Below are 15,283 nucleotides of genomic sequence, written 5' to 3'. Positions count from 1 at the left end.
CAGTAGAGAGACAACACCTTAGGGTTTATACAGTAGAGAGACAACACCTTAGGGTTTATACAGTAGAGAGACAGAGACAACACCTTAGGGTTTATACAGTAGAGAGACGATACCTTAGGGTTCATACAGTAGAGAGACAGCACCTTAGGGTTCATACAGTAGAGAGACAGAGACAACACCTTAGGGTTTATACAGTAGAGAGACGACACCTTAGGGTTCATACAGTAGAGAGACGACACCTTAGGGTTCATACAGTAGAGAGACGACACCTTAGGGTTCATACAGTAGAGAGAATACACCTTAGGGTTCATACAGTAGAGAGACGACACCTTAGGGTTCATACAGTAGAGAGACGACACCTTAGGGTTCATACAGTAGAGAGACGACACCTTAGGGTTCATACAGTAGAGAGAATACACCGTAGGGTTCATACAGTAGAGAGACGACACCTTAGGGTTCATACAGTAGAGAGACGACACCTTAGGGTTCATACAGTAGAGAGACGACACCTTAGGATTTATACAGTAGTGAGACGACACCTTAGGATTTATACAGTAGTGAGACGACACCTTAGGGTTTATACAGTAGAGAGACGACACCTTAGGGTTTATACAGTAGAGAGACGACACCTTAGGGTTTATACAGTAGAGAGACAGAGACAACACCTTAGGGTTTATACAGTAGAGAGACAACACCTTAGGGTTTATACAGTAGAGAAACAGAGACAACACCTTAGGGTTTATACAGTAGAGAGACGACACCTTAGGGTTCATACAGTAGAGAGACAGCACCTTAGGGTTCATACAGTAGAGAGACAGAGACAACACCTTAGGGTTTATACAGTAGAGAGACGACACCTTAGGGTTCATACAGTAGAGAGACAGCACCTTAGGGTTCATACAGTAGAGAGACAGAGACAACACCTTAGGGTTCATTCAGTAGAGAGACAACACCTTAGGGTTCATACAGTAGAGAGACGACACCTTAGGGTTTATACAGGAGAGAGACGACCCCTTAGGGTTTATACAGGAGAGAGACAACACCTTAGGGTTTATACAGTAGAGAGACGACACCTTAGTGTTCATACAGTAGAGAGACAACACCTTAGGGTTTATACAGTAGAGAGACAGAGACAACACCTTAGGGTTTATACAGTAGAGAGACAACACCTTAGGGTTTATACAGTAGAGAGACGACACCTTAGGGTTTATACAGTAGATAGACGACACCTTAGGGTTTATACAGTAGAGAGACGAAACCTTAGGGTTCATACAGTAGAGAGACGACACCTTAGGGTTCATACAGTAGAGAGACAACAACTTAGGGTTTATACAGTAGAGAGACAACACCTTAGGCTTTATACAGTAGAGAGACAGAGACAACACCTTAGGGTTTATACAGTAGAGAGACGACACCTTAGGATTGATACAGTAGAGAGACAACACCTTAGGCTTTATACAGTAGAGAGACAGAGACAACACCTTAGGGTTTATACAGTAGAGAGACGACACCTTAGGGTTCATACAGTCAAGAGACAGCACCTTAGGATTCATACAGTAGAGAGACAGAGACAACACCTTAGGGTTTATACAGTAGAGAGACGACACCTTAGGGTTCATACAGTAGAGAGACGACACCTTAGGGTTCATACAGTAGAGAGACGACACCTTAGGGTTCATACAGTAGAGAGAATACACCTTAGGGTTCATACAGTAGAGAGACGACACCTTAGGGTTCATACAGTAGAGAGACGACACCTTAGGGTTTATACAGTAGAGAGACAGCACCTTAGGGCTCATACAGTAGAGAGACAACACCTTAGGGTTCATACAGTAGAGAGACAACACCTTAGGGTTTATACAGTAGAGAGACGACACCTTAGGGTTCATACAGTAGAGAGACGACACCTTAGGGTTCATACAGTAGAGAGACGACACCTTAGGGTTCATACAGTAGAGAGACAACACCTTAGGGTTTATACAGTAGAGAGACAGAGACAACACCTTAGGGTTTATACAGTAGAGAGACGACACCTTAGGGCTCATACAGTAGAGAGACAGCACCTTAGGGTTCATACAGTAGAGAGACAGAGACAACACCTTAGGGTTTATACAGTAGAGAGACGACACCTTAGGGTTCATACAGTAGAGAGACAGCACCTTAGGGTTCATACAGTAGAGAGACAGAGACAACACCTTAGGGTTTATACAGTAGAGAGACACACCTTAGGGTTCATACAGTAGAGAGACAGCACCTTAGGGTTCATACAGTAGAGAGACAGAGACAACACCTTAGGGTTTATACAGTAGAGAGACGACACCTTAGGGTTCATACAGTCAAGAGACAGCACCTTAGGATTCATACAGTAGAGAGACAGAGACAACACCTTAGGGTTTATACAGTAGAGAGACGACACCTTAGGGTTCATACAGTAGAGAGACGACACCTTAGGGTTCATACAGTAGAGAGACGACACCTTAGGGTTCATACAGTAGAGAGAATACACCTTAGGGTTCATACAGTAGAGAGACGACACCTTAGGGTTCATACAGTAGAGAGACGACACCTTAGGGTTTATACAGTAGAGAGACAGCACCTTAGGGCTCATACAGTAGAGAGACAACACCTTAGGGTTCATACAGTAGAGAGACAACACCTTAGGGTTTATACAGTAGAGAGACGACACCTTAGGGTTCATACAGTAGAGAGACGACACCTTAGGGTTCATACAGTAGAGAGACGACACCTTAGGGTTCATACAGTAGAGAGACAACACCTTAGGGTTTATACAGTAGAGAGACAGAGACAACACCTTAGGGTTTATACAGTAGAGAGACGACACCTTAGGGCTCATACAGTAGAGAGACAGCACCTTAGGGTTCATACAGTAGAGAGACAGAGACAACACCTTAGGGTTTATACAGTAGAGAGACGACACCTTAGGGTTCATACAGTAGAGAGACAGCACCTTAGGGTTCATACAGTAGAGAGACAGAGACAACACCTTAGGGTTTATACAGTAGAGAGACACACCTTAGGGTTCATACAGTAGAGAGACAGCACCTTAGGGTTCATACAGTAGAGAGACAGAGACAACACCTTAGGGTTTATACAGTAGAGAGACGACACCTTAGGGTTCATACAGTAGAGAGACGACACCTTAGGGTTCATACAGTAGAGAGACGACACCTTAGGGTTCATACAGTAGAGAGAATACACCTTAGGGTTCATACAGTAGAGAGACGACACCTTAGGGTTCATACAGTAGAGAGACGAAACCTTAGGGTTTATACAGTAGAGAGACGACACCTTAGGGTTTATACAGTAGAGAGACAACACCTTAGGGTTTATACAGTAGAGAGACGACACCTTAGTGTTCATACAGTAGAGAGACAACACCTTAGGGTTTATACAGTAGAGAGACAGAGACAACACCTTAGGGTTTATACAGTAGAGAGACGACACCTTAGGGTTTATACAGTAGAGAGACGACACCTTAGGGTTTATACAGTAGAGAGACGACACCTTAGGGTTTATACAGTAGAGAGACGACACCTTAGGGTTTATACAGTAGAGAGACGAAACCTTAGGGTTCATACAGTAGAGAGACGACACCTTAGGGTTCATACAGTAGAGAGACAACAACTTAGGGTTTATACAGTAGAGAGACAACACCTTAGGCTTTATACAGTAGAGAGACAGAGACAACACCTTAGGGTTTATACAGTAGAGAGACGACACCTTAGGATTGATACAGTAGAGAGACAACACCTTAGGCTTTATACAGTAGAGAGACAGAGACAACACCTTAGGGTTTATACAGTAGAGAGACGACACCTTAGGGTTCATACAGTCAAGAGACAGCACCTTAGGATTCATACAGTAGAGAGACAGAGACAACACCTTAGGGTTTATACAGTAGAGAGACGACACCTTAGGGTTCATACAGTAGAGAGACGACACCTTAGGGTTCATACAGTAGAGAGACGACACCTTAGGGTTCATACAGTAGAGAGACGACACCTTAGGGTTCATACAGTAGAGAGACGACACCTTAGGGTTCATACAGTAGAGAGACGACACCTTAGGGTTTATACAGTAGAGAGACAGCACCTTAGGGCTCATACAGTAGAGAGACAACACCTTAGGGTTCATACAGTAGAGAGACAACACCTTAGGGTTTATACAGTAGAGAGACGACACCTTAGGGTTCATACAGTAGAGAGACGACACCTTAGGGTTCATACAGTCGAGAGACGACACCTTAGGGTTCATACAGTAGAGAGACAACACCTTAGGGTTTATACAGTAGAGTGACAGAGACAACACCTTAGGGTTTATACAGTAGAGAGACAGAGACAACACCTTAGGGTTTATACAGTAGAGAGACGACACCTTAGGGCTCATACAGTAGAGAGACAGCACCTTAGGGTTCATACAGTAGAGAGACAGAGACAACACCTTAGGGTTTATACAGTAGAGAGACGACACCTTAGGGTTCATACAGTAGAGAGACAGCACCTTAGGGTTCATACAGTAGAGAGACAGAGACAACACCTTAGGGTTTATACAGTAGAGAGACACACCTTAGGGTTCATACAGTAGAGAGACAGCACCTTAGGGTTCATACAGTAGAGAGACAGAGACAACACCTTAGGGTTTATACAGTAGAGAGACGACACCTTAGGGTTCATACAGTAGAGAGACGACACCTTAGGGTTCATACAGTAGAGAGACGACACCTTAGGGTTCATACAGTAGAGAGAATACACCTTAGGGTTCATACAGTAGAGAGACGACACCTTAGGGTTCATACAGTAGAGAGACGACACCTTAGGGTTTATACAGTAGAGAGACGACACCTTAGGGTTTATACAGTAGAGAGACAACACCTTAGGGTTTATACAGTAGAGAGACAACACCTTAGGGTTTATACAGTAGAGAGACAGAGACAACACCTTAGGGTTTATACAGTAGAGAGACGATACCTTAGGGTTCATACAGTAGAGAGACAGCACCTTAGGGTTCATACAGTAGAGAGACAGAGACAACACCTTAGGGTTTATACAGTAGAGAGACGACACCTTAGGGTTCATACAGTAGAGAGACGACACCTTAGGGTTCATACAGTAGAGAGACGACACCTTAGGGTTCATACAGTAGAGAGACGACACCTTAGGGTTCATACAGTAGAGAGACAACACCTTAGGGTTCATACAGTAGAGAGACAACACCTTAGGGTTCATACAGTAGAGAGACAACACCTTAGGGTTTATACAGTAGAGAGACAACACCTTAGGGTTTATACAGTAGAGAGACAGAGACAACACCTTAGGGTTTATACAGCAGAGAGACGACACCTTAGGGTTTATACAGTAGAGAGACAGCACCTTAGGGTTCATACAGTAGAGAGACAACACCTTAGGGTTCATACAGTAGAGAGACAACACCTTAGGGTTTATACAGTAGAGAGACGACACCTTAGGGTTCATACAGTAGAGAGACGACACCTTAGGGTTCATACAGTAGAGAGACGACACCTTAGGGTTCATACAGTAGAGAGACAACACCTTAGGGTTTATACAGTAGAGAGACAGAGACAACACCTTAGGGTTTATACAGTAGAGAGACAGAGACAACACCTTAGGGTTTATACAGTAGAGAGACGACACCTTAGGGCTCATACAGTAGAGAGACAGCACCTTAGGGTTCATACAGTAGAGAGACAGAGACAACACCTTAGGGTTTATACAGTAGAGAGACGACACCTTAGGGTTCATACAGTAGAGAGACAGCACCTTAGGGTTCATACAGTAGAGAGACAGAGACAACACCTTAGGGTTTACAGTAGAGAGACAACACCTTAGGGTTTATACAGTAGAGAGACAACACCTTAAAGTTTATGCAGTAGAGAGACAACACCTTAGGGTTTATACAGTAGAGAGACGACACCTTAGGGTTCATACAGTAGAGAGACGACACCTTAGGGTTTATACAGTAGAGAGACGACACCTTAGGGTTTATACAGTAGAGAGACGACACCTTAGGGTTTATACAGTAGAGAGACGACACCTTAGGGTTTATACAGTAGAGAGACGACACCTTAGGGTTCATATAGTAGAGAGACGACACCTTAGGGTTCATACAGTAGAGAGACAGCACCTTAGGGTTCATACAGTAGAGAGACAACACCTTAGGGTTTATACAGTAGAGAGACAACACCTTAGGGTTTATACAGTAGAGAGACAGAGACAACACCTTAGGGTTTATGCAGTAGAGAGACAACACCTTAGGGTTCATACAGTAGAGAGACAACACCTTAGGGTTCATACAGTAGAGAGACAACACCTTAGGGTTTATACAGTAGAGAGACAACACCTTAGGGTTTATACAGTAGAGAGACGACACCTTAGGGTTCATACAGTAGAGAGACGACACCTTAGGGTTCATACAGTAGAGAGACAACACCTTAGGGTTCATACAGTAGAGAGACAACACCTTAGGGTTTATACAGTAGAGAGACGACACCTTAGGGTTCATACAGTAGAGAGACAGCACCTTAGGGTTCATACAGTAGAAAGACAGAGACAACACCTTAGGGTTTATACAGTAGAGAGACGACACCTTAGGGTTCATACAGTAGAGAGACAGCACCTTAGGGTTCATAAAGTAGAGAGACAACACCTTAGGGTTTATACAGTAGAGAGACAACACCTTAGGGTTCATGCAGTAGAGAGACGACACCTTAGGGTTTATACAGTAGAGAGACGACACCTTAGGGTTTATACAGTAGAGAGACGACACCTTAGGGTTTATACAGTAGAGAGACGACACCTTAGGGTTTATACAGTAGAGAGACGACACCTTAGGGTTTATACAGTAGAGAGACGACACCTTAGGGTTTATACAGTAGAGAGACGACACCTTAGGGTTTATACAGTAGAGAGACGACACTTTAGGGTTTATACAGTAGAGAGACAACACCTTAGGGTTCATACAGTAGAGAGACGACTCCTTAGGGTTCATACAGTAGAGAGACAGCACCTTAGGGTTCATACAGTAGAGAGACAGAGACAACACCTTAGGGTTTATACAGTAGAGAGACAACACCTTAGGGTTCATACAGTAGAGAGACGACTCCTTAGGGTTCATACAGTAGAGAGACAGCACCTTAGGGTTCATACAGTAGAGAGACAGAGACAACACCTTAGGGTTTATACAGTAGAGAGACAACACCTTAGGGTTTATACAGTAGAGAGACGACACCTTAGGGTTCATACAGTAGAGAGACGACACCTTAGGGTTCATACAGTAGAGAGACGACACCTTAGGGTTCATACAGTAGAGAGAATACACCTTAGGGTTCATACAGTAGAGAGACGACACCTTAGGGTTCATACAGTAGAGAGACGACACCTTAGGGTTTATACAGTAGAGAGACGACACCTTAGGGTTTATACAGTAGAGAGACAACACCTTAGGGTTTATACAGTAGAGAGACAACACCTTAGGGTTTATACAGTAGAGAGACAGAGACAACACCTTAGGGTTTATACAGTAGAGAGACGATACCTTAGGGTTCATACAGTAGAGAGACAGCACCTTAGGGTTCATACAGTAGAGAGACAGAGACAACACCTTAGGGTTTATACAGTAGAGAGACGACACCTTAGGGTTCATACAGTAGAGAGACGACACCTTAGGGTTCATACAGTAGAGAGACGACACCTTAGGGTTCATACAGTAGAGAGACGACACCTTAGGGTTCATACAGTAGAGAGACAACACCTTAGGGTTCATACAGTAGAGAGACAACACCTTAGGGTTCATACAGTAGAGAGACAACACCTTAGGGTTTATACAGTAGAGAGACAACACCTTAGGGTTTATACAGTAGAGAGACAGAGACAACACCTTAGGGTTTATACAGCAGAGAGACGACACCTTAGGGTTTATACAGTAGAGAGACAGCACCTTAGGGTTCATACAGTAGAGAGACAACACCTTAGGGTTCATACAGTAGAGAGACAACACCTTAGGGTTTATACAGTAGAGAGACGACACCTTAGGGTTCATACAGTAGAGAGACGACACCTTAGGGTTCATACAGTAGAGAGACGACACCTTAGGGTTCATACAGTAGAGAGACAACACCTTAGGGTTTATACAGTAGAGAGACAGAGACAACACCTTAGGGTTTATACAGTAGAGAGACAGAGACAACACCTTAGGGTTTATACAGTAGAGAGACGACACCTTAGGGCTCATACAGTAGAGAGACAGCACCTTAGGGTTCATACAGTAGAGAGACAGAGACAACACCTTAGGGTTTATACAGTAGAGAGACGACACCTTAGGGTTCATACAGTAGAGAGACAGCACCTTAGGGTTCATACAGTAGAGAGACAGAGACAACACCTTAGGGTTTACAGTAGAGAGACAACACCTTAGGGTTTATACAGTAGAGAGACAACACCTTAAAGTTTATGCAGTAGAGAGACAACACCTTAGGGTTTATACAGTAGAGAGACGACACCTTAGGGTTCATACAGTAGAGAGACGACACCTTAGGGTTTATACAGTAGAGAGACGACACCTTAGGGTTTATACAGTAGAGAGACGACACCTTAGGGTTTATTCAGTAGAGAGACGACACCTTAGGGTTTATACAGTAGAGAGACGACACCTTAGGGTTCATATAGTAGAGAGACGACACCTTAGGGTTCATACAGTAGAGAGACAGCACCTTAGGGTTCATACAGTAGAGAGACAACACCTTAGGGTTTATACAGTAGAGAGACAACACCTTAGGGTTTATACAGTAGAGAGACAGAGACAACACCTTAGGGTTTATGCAGTAGAGAGACAACACCTTAGGGTTCATACAGTAGAGAGACAACACCTTAGGGTTCATACAGTAGAGAGACAACACCTTAGGGTTTATACAGTAGAGAGACAACACCTTAGGGTTTATACAGTAGAGAGACGACACCTTAGGGTTCATACAGTAGAGAGACGACACCTTAGGGTTCATACAGTAGAGAGACAACACCTTAGGGTTCATACAGTAGAGAGACAACACCTTAGGGTTTATACAGTAGAGAGACGACACCTTAGGGTTCATACAGTAGAGAGACAGCACCTTAGGGTTCATACAGTAGAAAGACAGAGACAACACCTTAGGGTTTATACAGTAGAGAGACGACACCTTAGGGTTCATACAGTAGAGAGACAGCACCTTAGGGTTCATAAAGTAGAGAGACAACACCTTAGGGTTTATACAGTAGAGAGACAACACCTTAGGGTTCATGCAGTAGAGAGACGACACCTTAGGGTTTATACAGTAGAGAGACGACACCTTAGGGTTTATACAGTAGAGAGACGACACCTTAGGGTTTATACAGTAGAGAGACGACACCTTAGGGTTTATACAGTAGAGAGACGACACCTTAGGGTTTATACAGTAGAGAGACGACACCTTAGGGTTTATACAGTAGAGAGACGACACTTTAGGGTTTATACAGTAGAGAGACAACACCTTAGGGTTCATACAGTAGAGAGACGACTCCTTAGGGTTCATACAGTAGAGAGACAGCACCTTAGGGTTCATACAGTAGAGAGACAGAGACAACACCTTAGGGTTTATACAGTAGAGAGACAACACCTTAGGGTTCATACAGTAGAGAGACAACACCTTAGGGTTTATACAGTAGAGAGACAACACCTTAGGGTTTATACAGCAGAGAGACAACACCTTAGGGTTTATACAGTAGAGAGACAGAGACAACACCTTAGGATTTATACAGTAGAGAGACAGAGACAACACCTTAGGGTTCATACAGTAGAGATACAGAGACAACACCTTAGGGTTCATACAGTAGAGAGTATAACACCTTAGGGTTCATACAGTAGAGAGACAGAGACAACAGCTTAGGGTTTATACAGTAGAGAGACAACACCTTAGGGTTTATACAGTAGAGAGACAATACCTTAGGGTTTATACAGTAGAGAGACAGCACCTTAGGGTTCATACAGTAGAGAGTATAACACAACAAACAAAATAGGATGGATGATCATGAAGGGATTTGTATTCTGTGAGAACAGCATTTATACAGGCTGGGGGTTGAATAGAGAGAATAGAGAGAGAAAGAGAGGAAGAGACAGGGGGGAACAAACGAGAAAGACAAACAGAGAGAGAGAGAGAGAGAAGGGAGCAAGCAAGACAGAGAGAGAGAGAGAGAGAGAGAGAGAGAGAGAGAGAGAGAAGGGAGCAAGCAAGACAGAGAGAAGAGAGAGACTGGGTAGAGATGATAAGAGTGGGGATGGAGAGAGATTTACATAAGGAGGTCAAACAGCTCAGTGACTTACTTCACTCCTTTCTTGGTGACCATTCTGTTGGAGGTGGTATTGAAGGCCTTCTCAAAGCGCTGTAACTTGAACCAGTCCATTCTTCAGGAGGACAAAGAACCAAGCCAGTTAGACTTCAGTCCAAATCCAAACTGCTGTGTGGATTATCTGTTAGACTCTATCGGCTTCTTTTTATCTCATTACAGTTTGACTCAATACTCGATCATTTATCACGAATGTTCACGAAACAGAGAGGCTACCGTACGGTACTAGAATGTTCAGGAAACAGAAAGGCTACCGTACAGTACTAGAATGTTCACGAGGCTACCGTACGGTACTAGAATGTTCAGGAAACAGAAAGGCTACCGTACAGTACTAGAATGTTCACGAGGCTACCGTACGGTACTAGAATGTTCAGGAAACAGAAAGGCTACCGTACGGTACTAGAATGTTCACGAGGCTACCGTACGGTACTAGAATGTTCAGGAAACAGAAAGGCTACCGTACGGTACTAGAATGTTCAGGAAACAGAAAGGCTACCGTACAGTACTAGAATGTTCAGGAAACAGAAAGGCTACCGTACAGTACTAGAATGTTCAGGAAACAGAAAGGCTACCGTACAGTACTAGAATGTTCACGAGGCTACCGTACGGTACTAGAATGTTCACGGAACAGAGAGGCTACCGTACAGTACTAGAATGTTCAGGAAACAGAAAGGCTACCGTACAGTACTAGAATGTTCACGAGGCTACCGTACGGTACTAGAATGTTCACGGAACAGAGAGGCTACCGTACGGTACTAGAATGTTCACGAGGCTACCGTACGGTACTAGAATGTTCAGGAAACAGAAAGGCTACCGTACGGTACTAGAATGTTCACGAGGCTACCGTACGGTACTAGAATGTTCACGAGGCTACCGTACGGTACTAGAATGTTCACGAGGCTACCGTACGGTACTAGAATGTTCACGGAACAGAGAGGCTACCGTACGGTACTAGAATGTTCACGAGGCTACCGTACGGTACTAGAATGTTCACGAAACAGACAGGCTACCGTACGGTACTAGAATGTTCACCAAACAGAGAGGCTACCGTACAGTACTAGAATGTTCACGAAACAGAGAGGCTACCGTACAGTACTAGGTCTATACATTGAATTATTTCACTATTCCACATTATGCTTTGGCCTTTTCGTAATCCGCAAACGAGAAGGCAAAAACATAGATTTTGAAAGGCGTCATTGACTTGACATAACATTCATAATTCAGGTTTACAGTATGGACATGGCAACTTGGGATACAGTATAATGTACCATCAGTATAGATTCTACAGTATACCGATATGGGATACAGTATAATGTACCATCAGTATAGATTCTACAGTATACCGATATGGGATACAGTATAATGTACCATCAGTATAGATTCTACAGTATACCGATATGGGATACAGTATACTGTACCATCAGTATAGATTCTACAGTATACCGATATGGGATACAGTATACTGTAACATCAGTATAGATTCTACAGTATTCCTATAAAGGGGATACAGTATACTGTACGTTCAGTACATGATGGATGTTAACCCAGTATACGGTATGTACAGTATAGAGTCTGCAGTATACGGTATGTAAAGTATAGAGTCTGCAGTATACGGTATGTACAGTATAGAGTCTACAGTATACGGTATGTACAGTATAGTCTCCAGCTTCATGATGATGGATGTTAACCATCGGTATGTACAGTATAGAGTCTGCAGTATACGGTATGTACAGTATAGAGTCTACAGCTCCATGCTGATGGATGTTAACCCAGTATACGGTATGTACAGTATAGAGTCTACAGTATACGCTATATAGAGTATAGAGTCTACAGCTTCATGCTGATGGATGTTAACCCAGTATACGGTATGTACAGTATAGAGTCTGCAGTATACGGTATATACAGTATAGAGTCTGCAGTATACGGTATGTACAGTATAGAGTCTACAGTATACGGTATGTACAGTATAGAGTCTGCAGTATACGGTATGTACAGTATAGAGTCTGCAGTATACGGTATGTGTAGTATAGAGTCTACAGTATACGGTATGTACAGTATAGTCTACAGCTTCATGCTGATGGATGTTAACCCAGTATACGGTATGTACAGTATAGGGTCTACAGTATACGGTATGTACAGTATAGAGTCTGCAGCTCCATGCTGATGGATGTTAACCTACTCGTAGTGGAAGCCGATGTCGTGGTTTCCAACCAGAACCACCAGTTCTGTGTCACTGGAGTGCCTGAACATCTTCTGGAAACGGCAAACATCATCGTCCCAGTTCTGTTATGTTGGGAAATAAGACCGTATGTACAGTTGAAGTCGGACGTTTACATACACCTTTAGCCAAATACATTTTATACTCCGTTTTTCACAATTCCTGACATTTAATATTAGTAAAAATTCCCCTGTCTTTAGGTTAGTTAGAATCACCACTTTATTTTAAGAATGTGAAATGTCAGAATAATAGTAGAGAGAATTGATTTATTTCAGCTTTTATTTCTTTCATCACATTCCCAGTGGGTCAGAAGTTTACATACACTCAATTAGTATTTGGTAGCATTGCCTTTAAATTGTTTAACTTAGGTCAAACGTTTTGGGTAGCCTTCCACAAGCTTCCCACAATAAGTTGGGTGAATGTTTGTCCCCATGTGCAGTTGCAAACCGTAGTCTGGCTTTTTATATGGCGGTTTTGGAGCAGTGGCTTCTTCCTTGCTGAGCAGCCTTTCAGGTTATGTCGATATAGGACTCGTTTTACTGTGGATATAGATACTTTTGTACCTGTTTCCTCCAGCATCTTCACAAGGTCCTTTGCTGTTGTTCGGGGGTTGATTTGCACTTTTCGCACCAAAGTACGTTCATCTCTAGGAGACAGAATGCGTCTCCTTCCTGAGCGGTATGACGGCTGCGTGGTCCCATGGTGTTTATACTTGCGTACTATTGTTTGTACAGATGTACGTGGTACCTTCAGGCGTTTGGAAATTGCTCCCAATGCTGAACCAGACTTGTGGAGGTCTACAACTATTTTTCTGGGGTCTTGGCTGATTTCTTTTGATTTTCACATGATGTCAAGCAAAGAGGCACTGACTTTGAAGGTAGGCCTTGAAATACATCCACAGGTACACCTCCAATTGACTCAAATGATGTCAATTAGCCTATCAGAAGCTTCTAAAGCCATGACATCATTTTCTGGAATTTTCCAAGCTGTTTAAAGGCACAGTCAACTTAGTATGTAAACTTCTGACCCACTGGAATTGTGATACAGTGAAATATAAGTGAAATAATCTGTCTGTAAACAATTGTTGGAAAAATTACTTGTGTCATGCACAAAGTAGATGTCCTAACAGACTTACCAAAACTATAGTTTGTTAACAAGAAATTTGTGGAGTGGTTGAAAAACGAGTTTTAATGACTCCAACCTAAATGTATGTAAACTTCCGACTTCAACTGTACACACATATATATATATATATATATGAATACATGTCGTAGAATAGAGTAGAACAATAGTTATAAATATAGCAGATATATACACTATTACAGATAGATACATGTTGGGAACAAAAGTACTAAATACTTTAGGTCTAGGACCATTACAGAAACATGCCTAGTGTTGCGAGAATAACATCAACGGTTAAGACTAAGAATAGTGGGTTTCGATTCTCACTTGAACAACCCCCTCCAAATTCACTGCAGTAGGCTTATAAAGTGCTTTTACGGCTATATACCTTCGGAGAGCTCCATTTCCCCTCATCGAACACATCCCCCAGTATAAAAACGACCTCAGGTCGGAGCAGGGCCAGGGCGGTCTGGAAAGCTCGTTCCATCTGCCATTCCCTGGGTGGCACAGAGACAGACCATACAGTCAGTCAGTCATCCGTCAGTTTAGCGCACCATGCATTACCCTGTTGCCTGTTGTTATTGCTGACGACTGAACTGCTCTAATCTGCTTAGAGACAGCGTGGATATGGCCTGACACGGAGCGTCATGCGTTCCTAAGAAACTATGCAAAACATACTTTTTTTTGTTTGTTTGTTGTTGTTTCACAATAAAATAAAATGCATATTAATAACATATATATTGATGAGGATCATTTACCTTCGCAGTTTGTCGAACCAGTGCCCGCCGACAGCGCCGAGGAGGTGCGTGTCTGACAGAACCATAGCGCGGAGAACCTCCGGTTCTGGTTGGCCGTCTGCGCTCCTCTCACTCGCCGGGGAACCATGGTCGATCCCCGGCCAACCGCACTGTAATATCGCGGCGTAATAAATCAGATACTCACAGAATATGAAAACGCTGCAAACCGCTCCGAACAGGACAATAACAGCGCTGCACGAAACGCTCAAACACGACATGATATATCTATTGTTGTTGTTTTCAGATGACCTGCAATAGAGGCGCACTGATGGAGCCGCGCTACACCAGGCATCGTCTTTTTTGTTTTTTTTTGTATTATCTTTAAACCTAAATAGCAATACCTGCGTGACGTTCTCATCGCATTGTGCAAAATGTAATATAAATACCGTATAGGCCTATAATAATAAAATAATAATTCAAAGATCCGGCCGAGAGCCTTATCTCCTCCAATCAAGCGGTCGATTGGTGTGCAGTTGAGTTCTGGGGGGGGGGGGGGGGGGTCTTTAAAGGGTATATTTTCACCACTTCCGGGGAGATTGACGGGAGACTTTATGGATTCTGCGGTCTTTTAAATGGAATAATCACCGGGGTTCATTCAATAATATAGTTTTTTATGTCATTGCTGAGGATGTGTTTCCCCGCCATTTACATCACACTGGTCATAATAATGACTCATTGATCGTAGGCTAATAATAATAATAATAATATAGTTCACACATACTTCAGTTCATTCTTGGTCAAGAAGGTCAATACAG

The 15,283-nt window shown here is 43.0% G+C and overlaps 1 protein-coding gene across 1 annotated transcript in view; it reads right to left on the bottom strand.

The window, feature by feature from the left end:
* Window positions 1-14,987, bottom strand: part of LOC106569717 (metallophosphoesterase 1-like) — a 68,792-nt gene extending 53,805 nt beyond the window's left edge. The window contains exons 1-4 of the mRNA XM_045694523.2: window positions 14,490-14,987; window positions 14,120-14,228; window positions 12,571-12,674; window positions 10,369-10,449 (exon numbers count right to left, since the gene is read on the bottom strand). Coding sequence (XP_045550479.1) covers window positions 10,369-10,449; window positions 12,571-12,674; window positions 14,120-14,228; window positions 14,490-14,746 — 551 coding nt within the window. The 5' untranslated portion in view covers window positions 14,747-14,987. The remainder of the gene's footprint in view (window positions 1-10,368; window positions 10,450-12,570; window positions 12,675-14,119; window positions 14,229-14,489) is intronic.
* Window positions 14,988-15,283: the final 296 nt, after the last annotated feature.

This window comes from Salmo salar, chromosome 14 (assembly GCF_965601325.2).
Source record: "Salmo salar chromosome 14, fSalSal1, whole genome shotgun sequence".
In the NCBI taxonomy this organism is placed as follows: domain Eukaryota; kingdom Metazoa; phylum Chordata; class Actinopteri; order Salmoniformes; family Salmonidae; genus Salmo; species Salmo salar.
The sequence above is the reverse complement of the archived record's forward strand: the minus strand, read 5'-3'. Positions and strand labels throughout refer to the sequence as shown.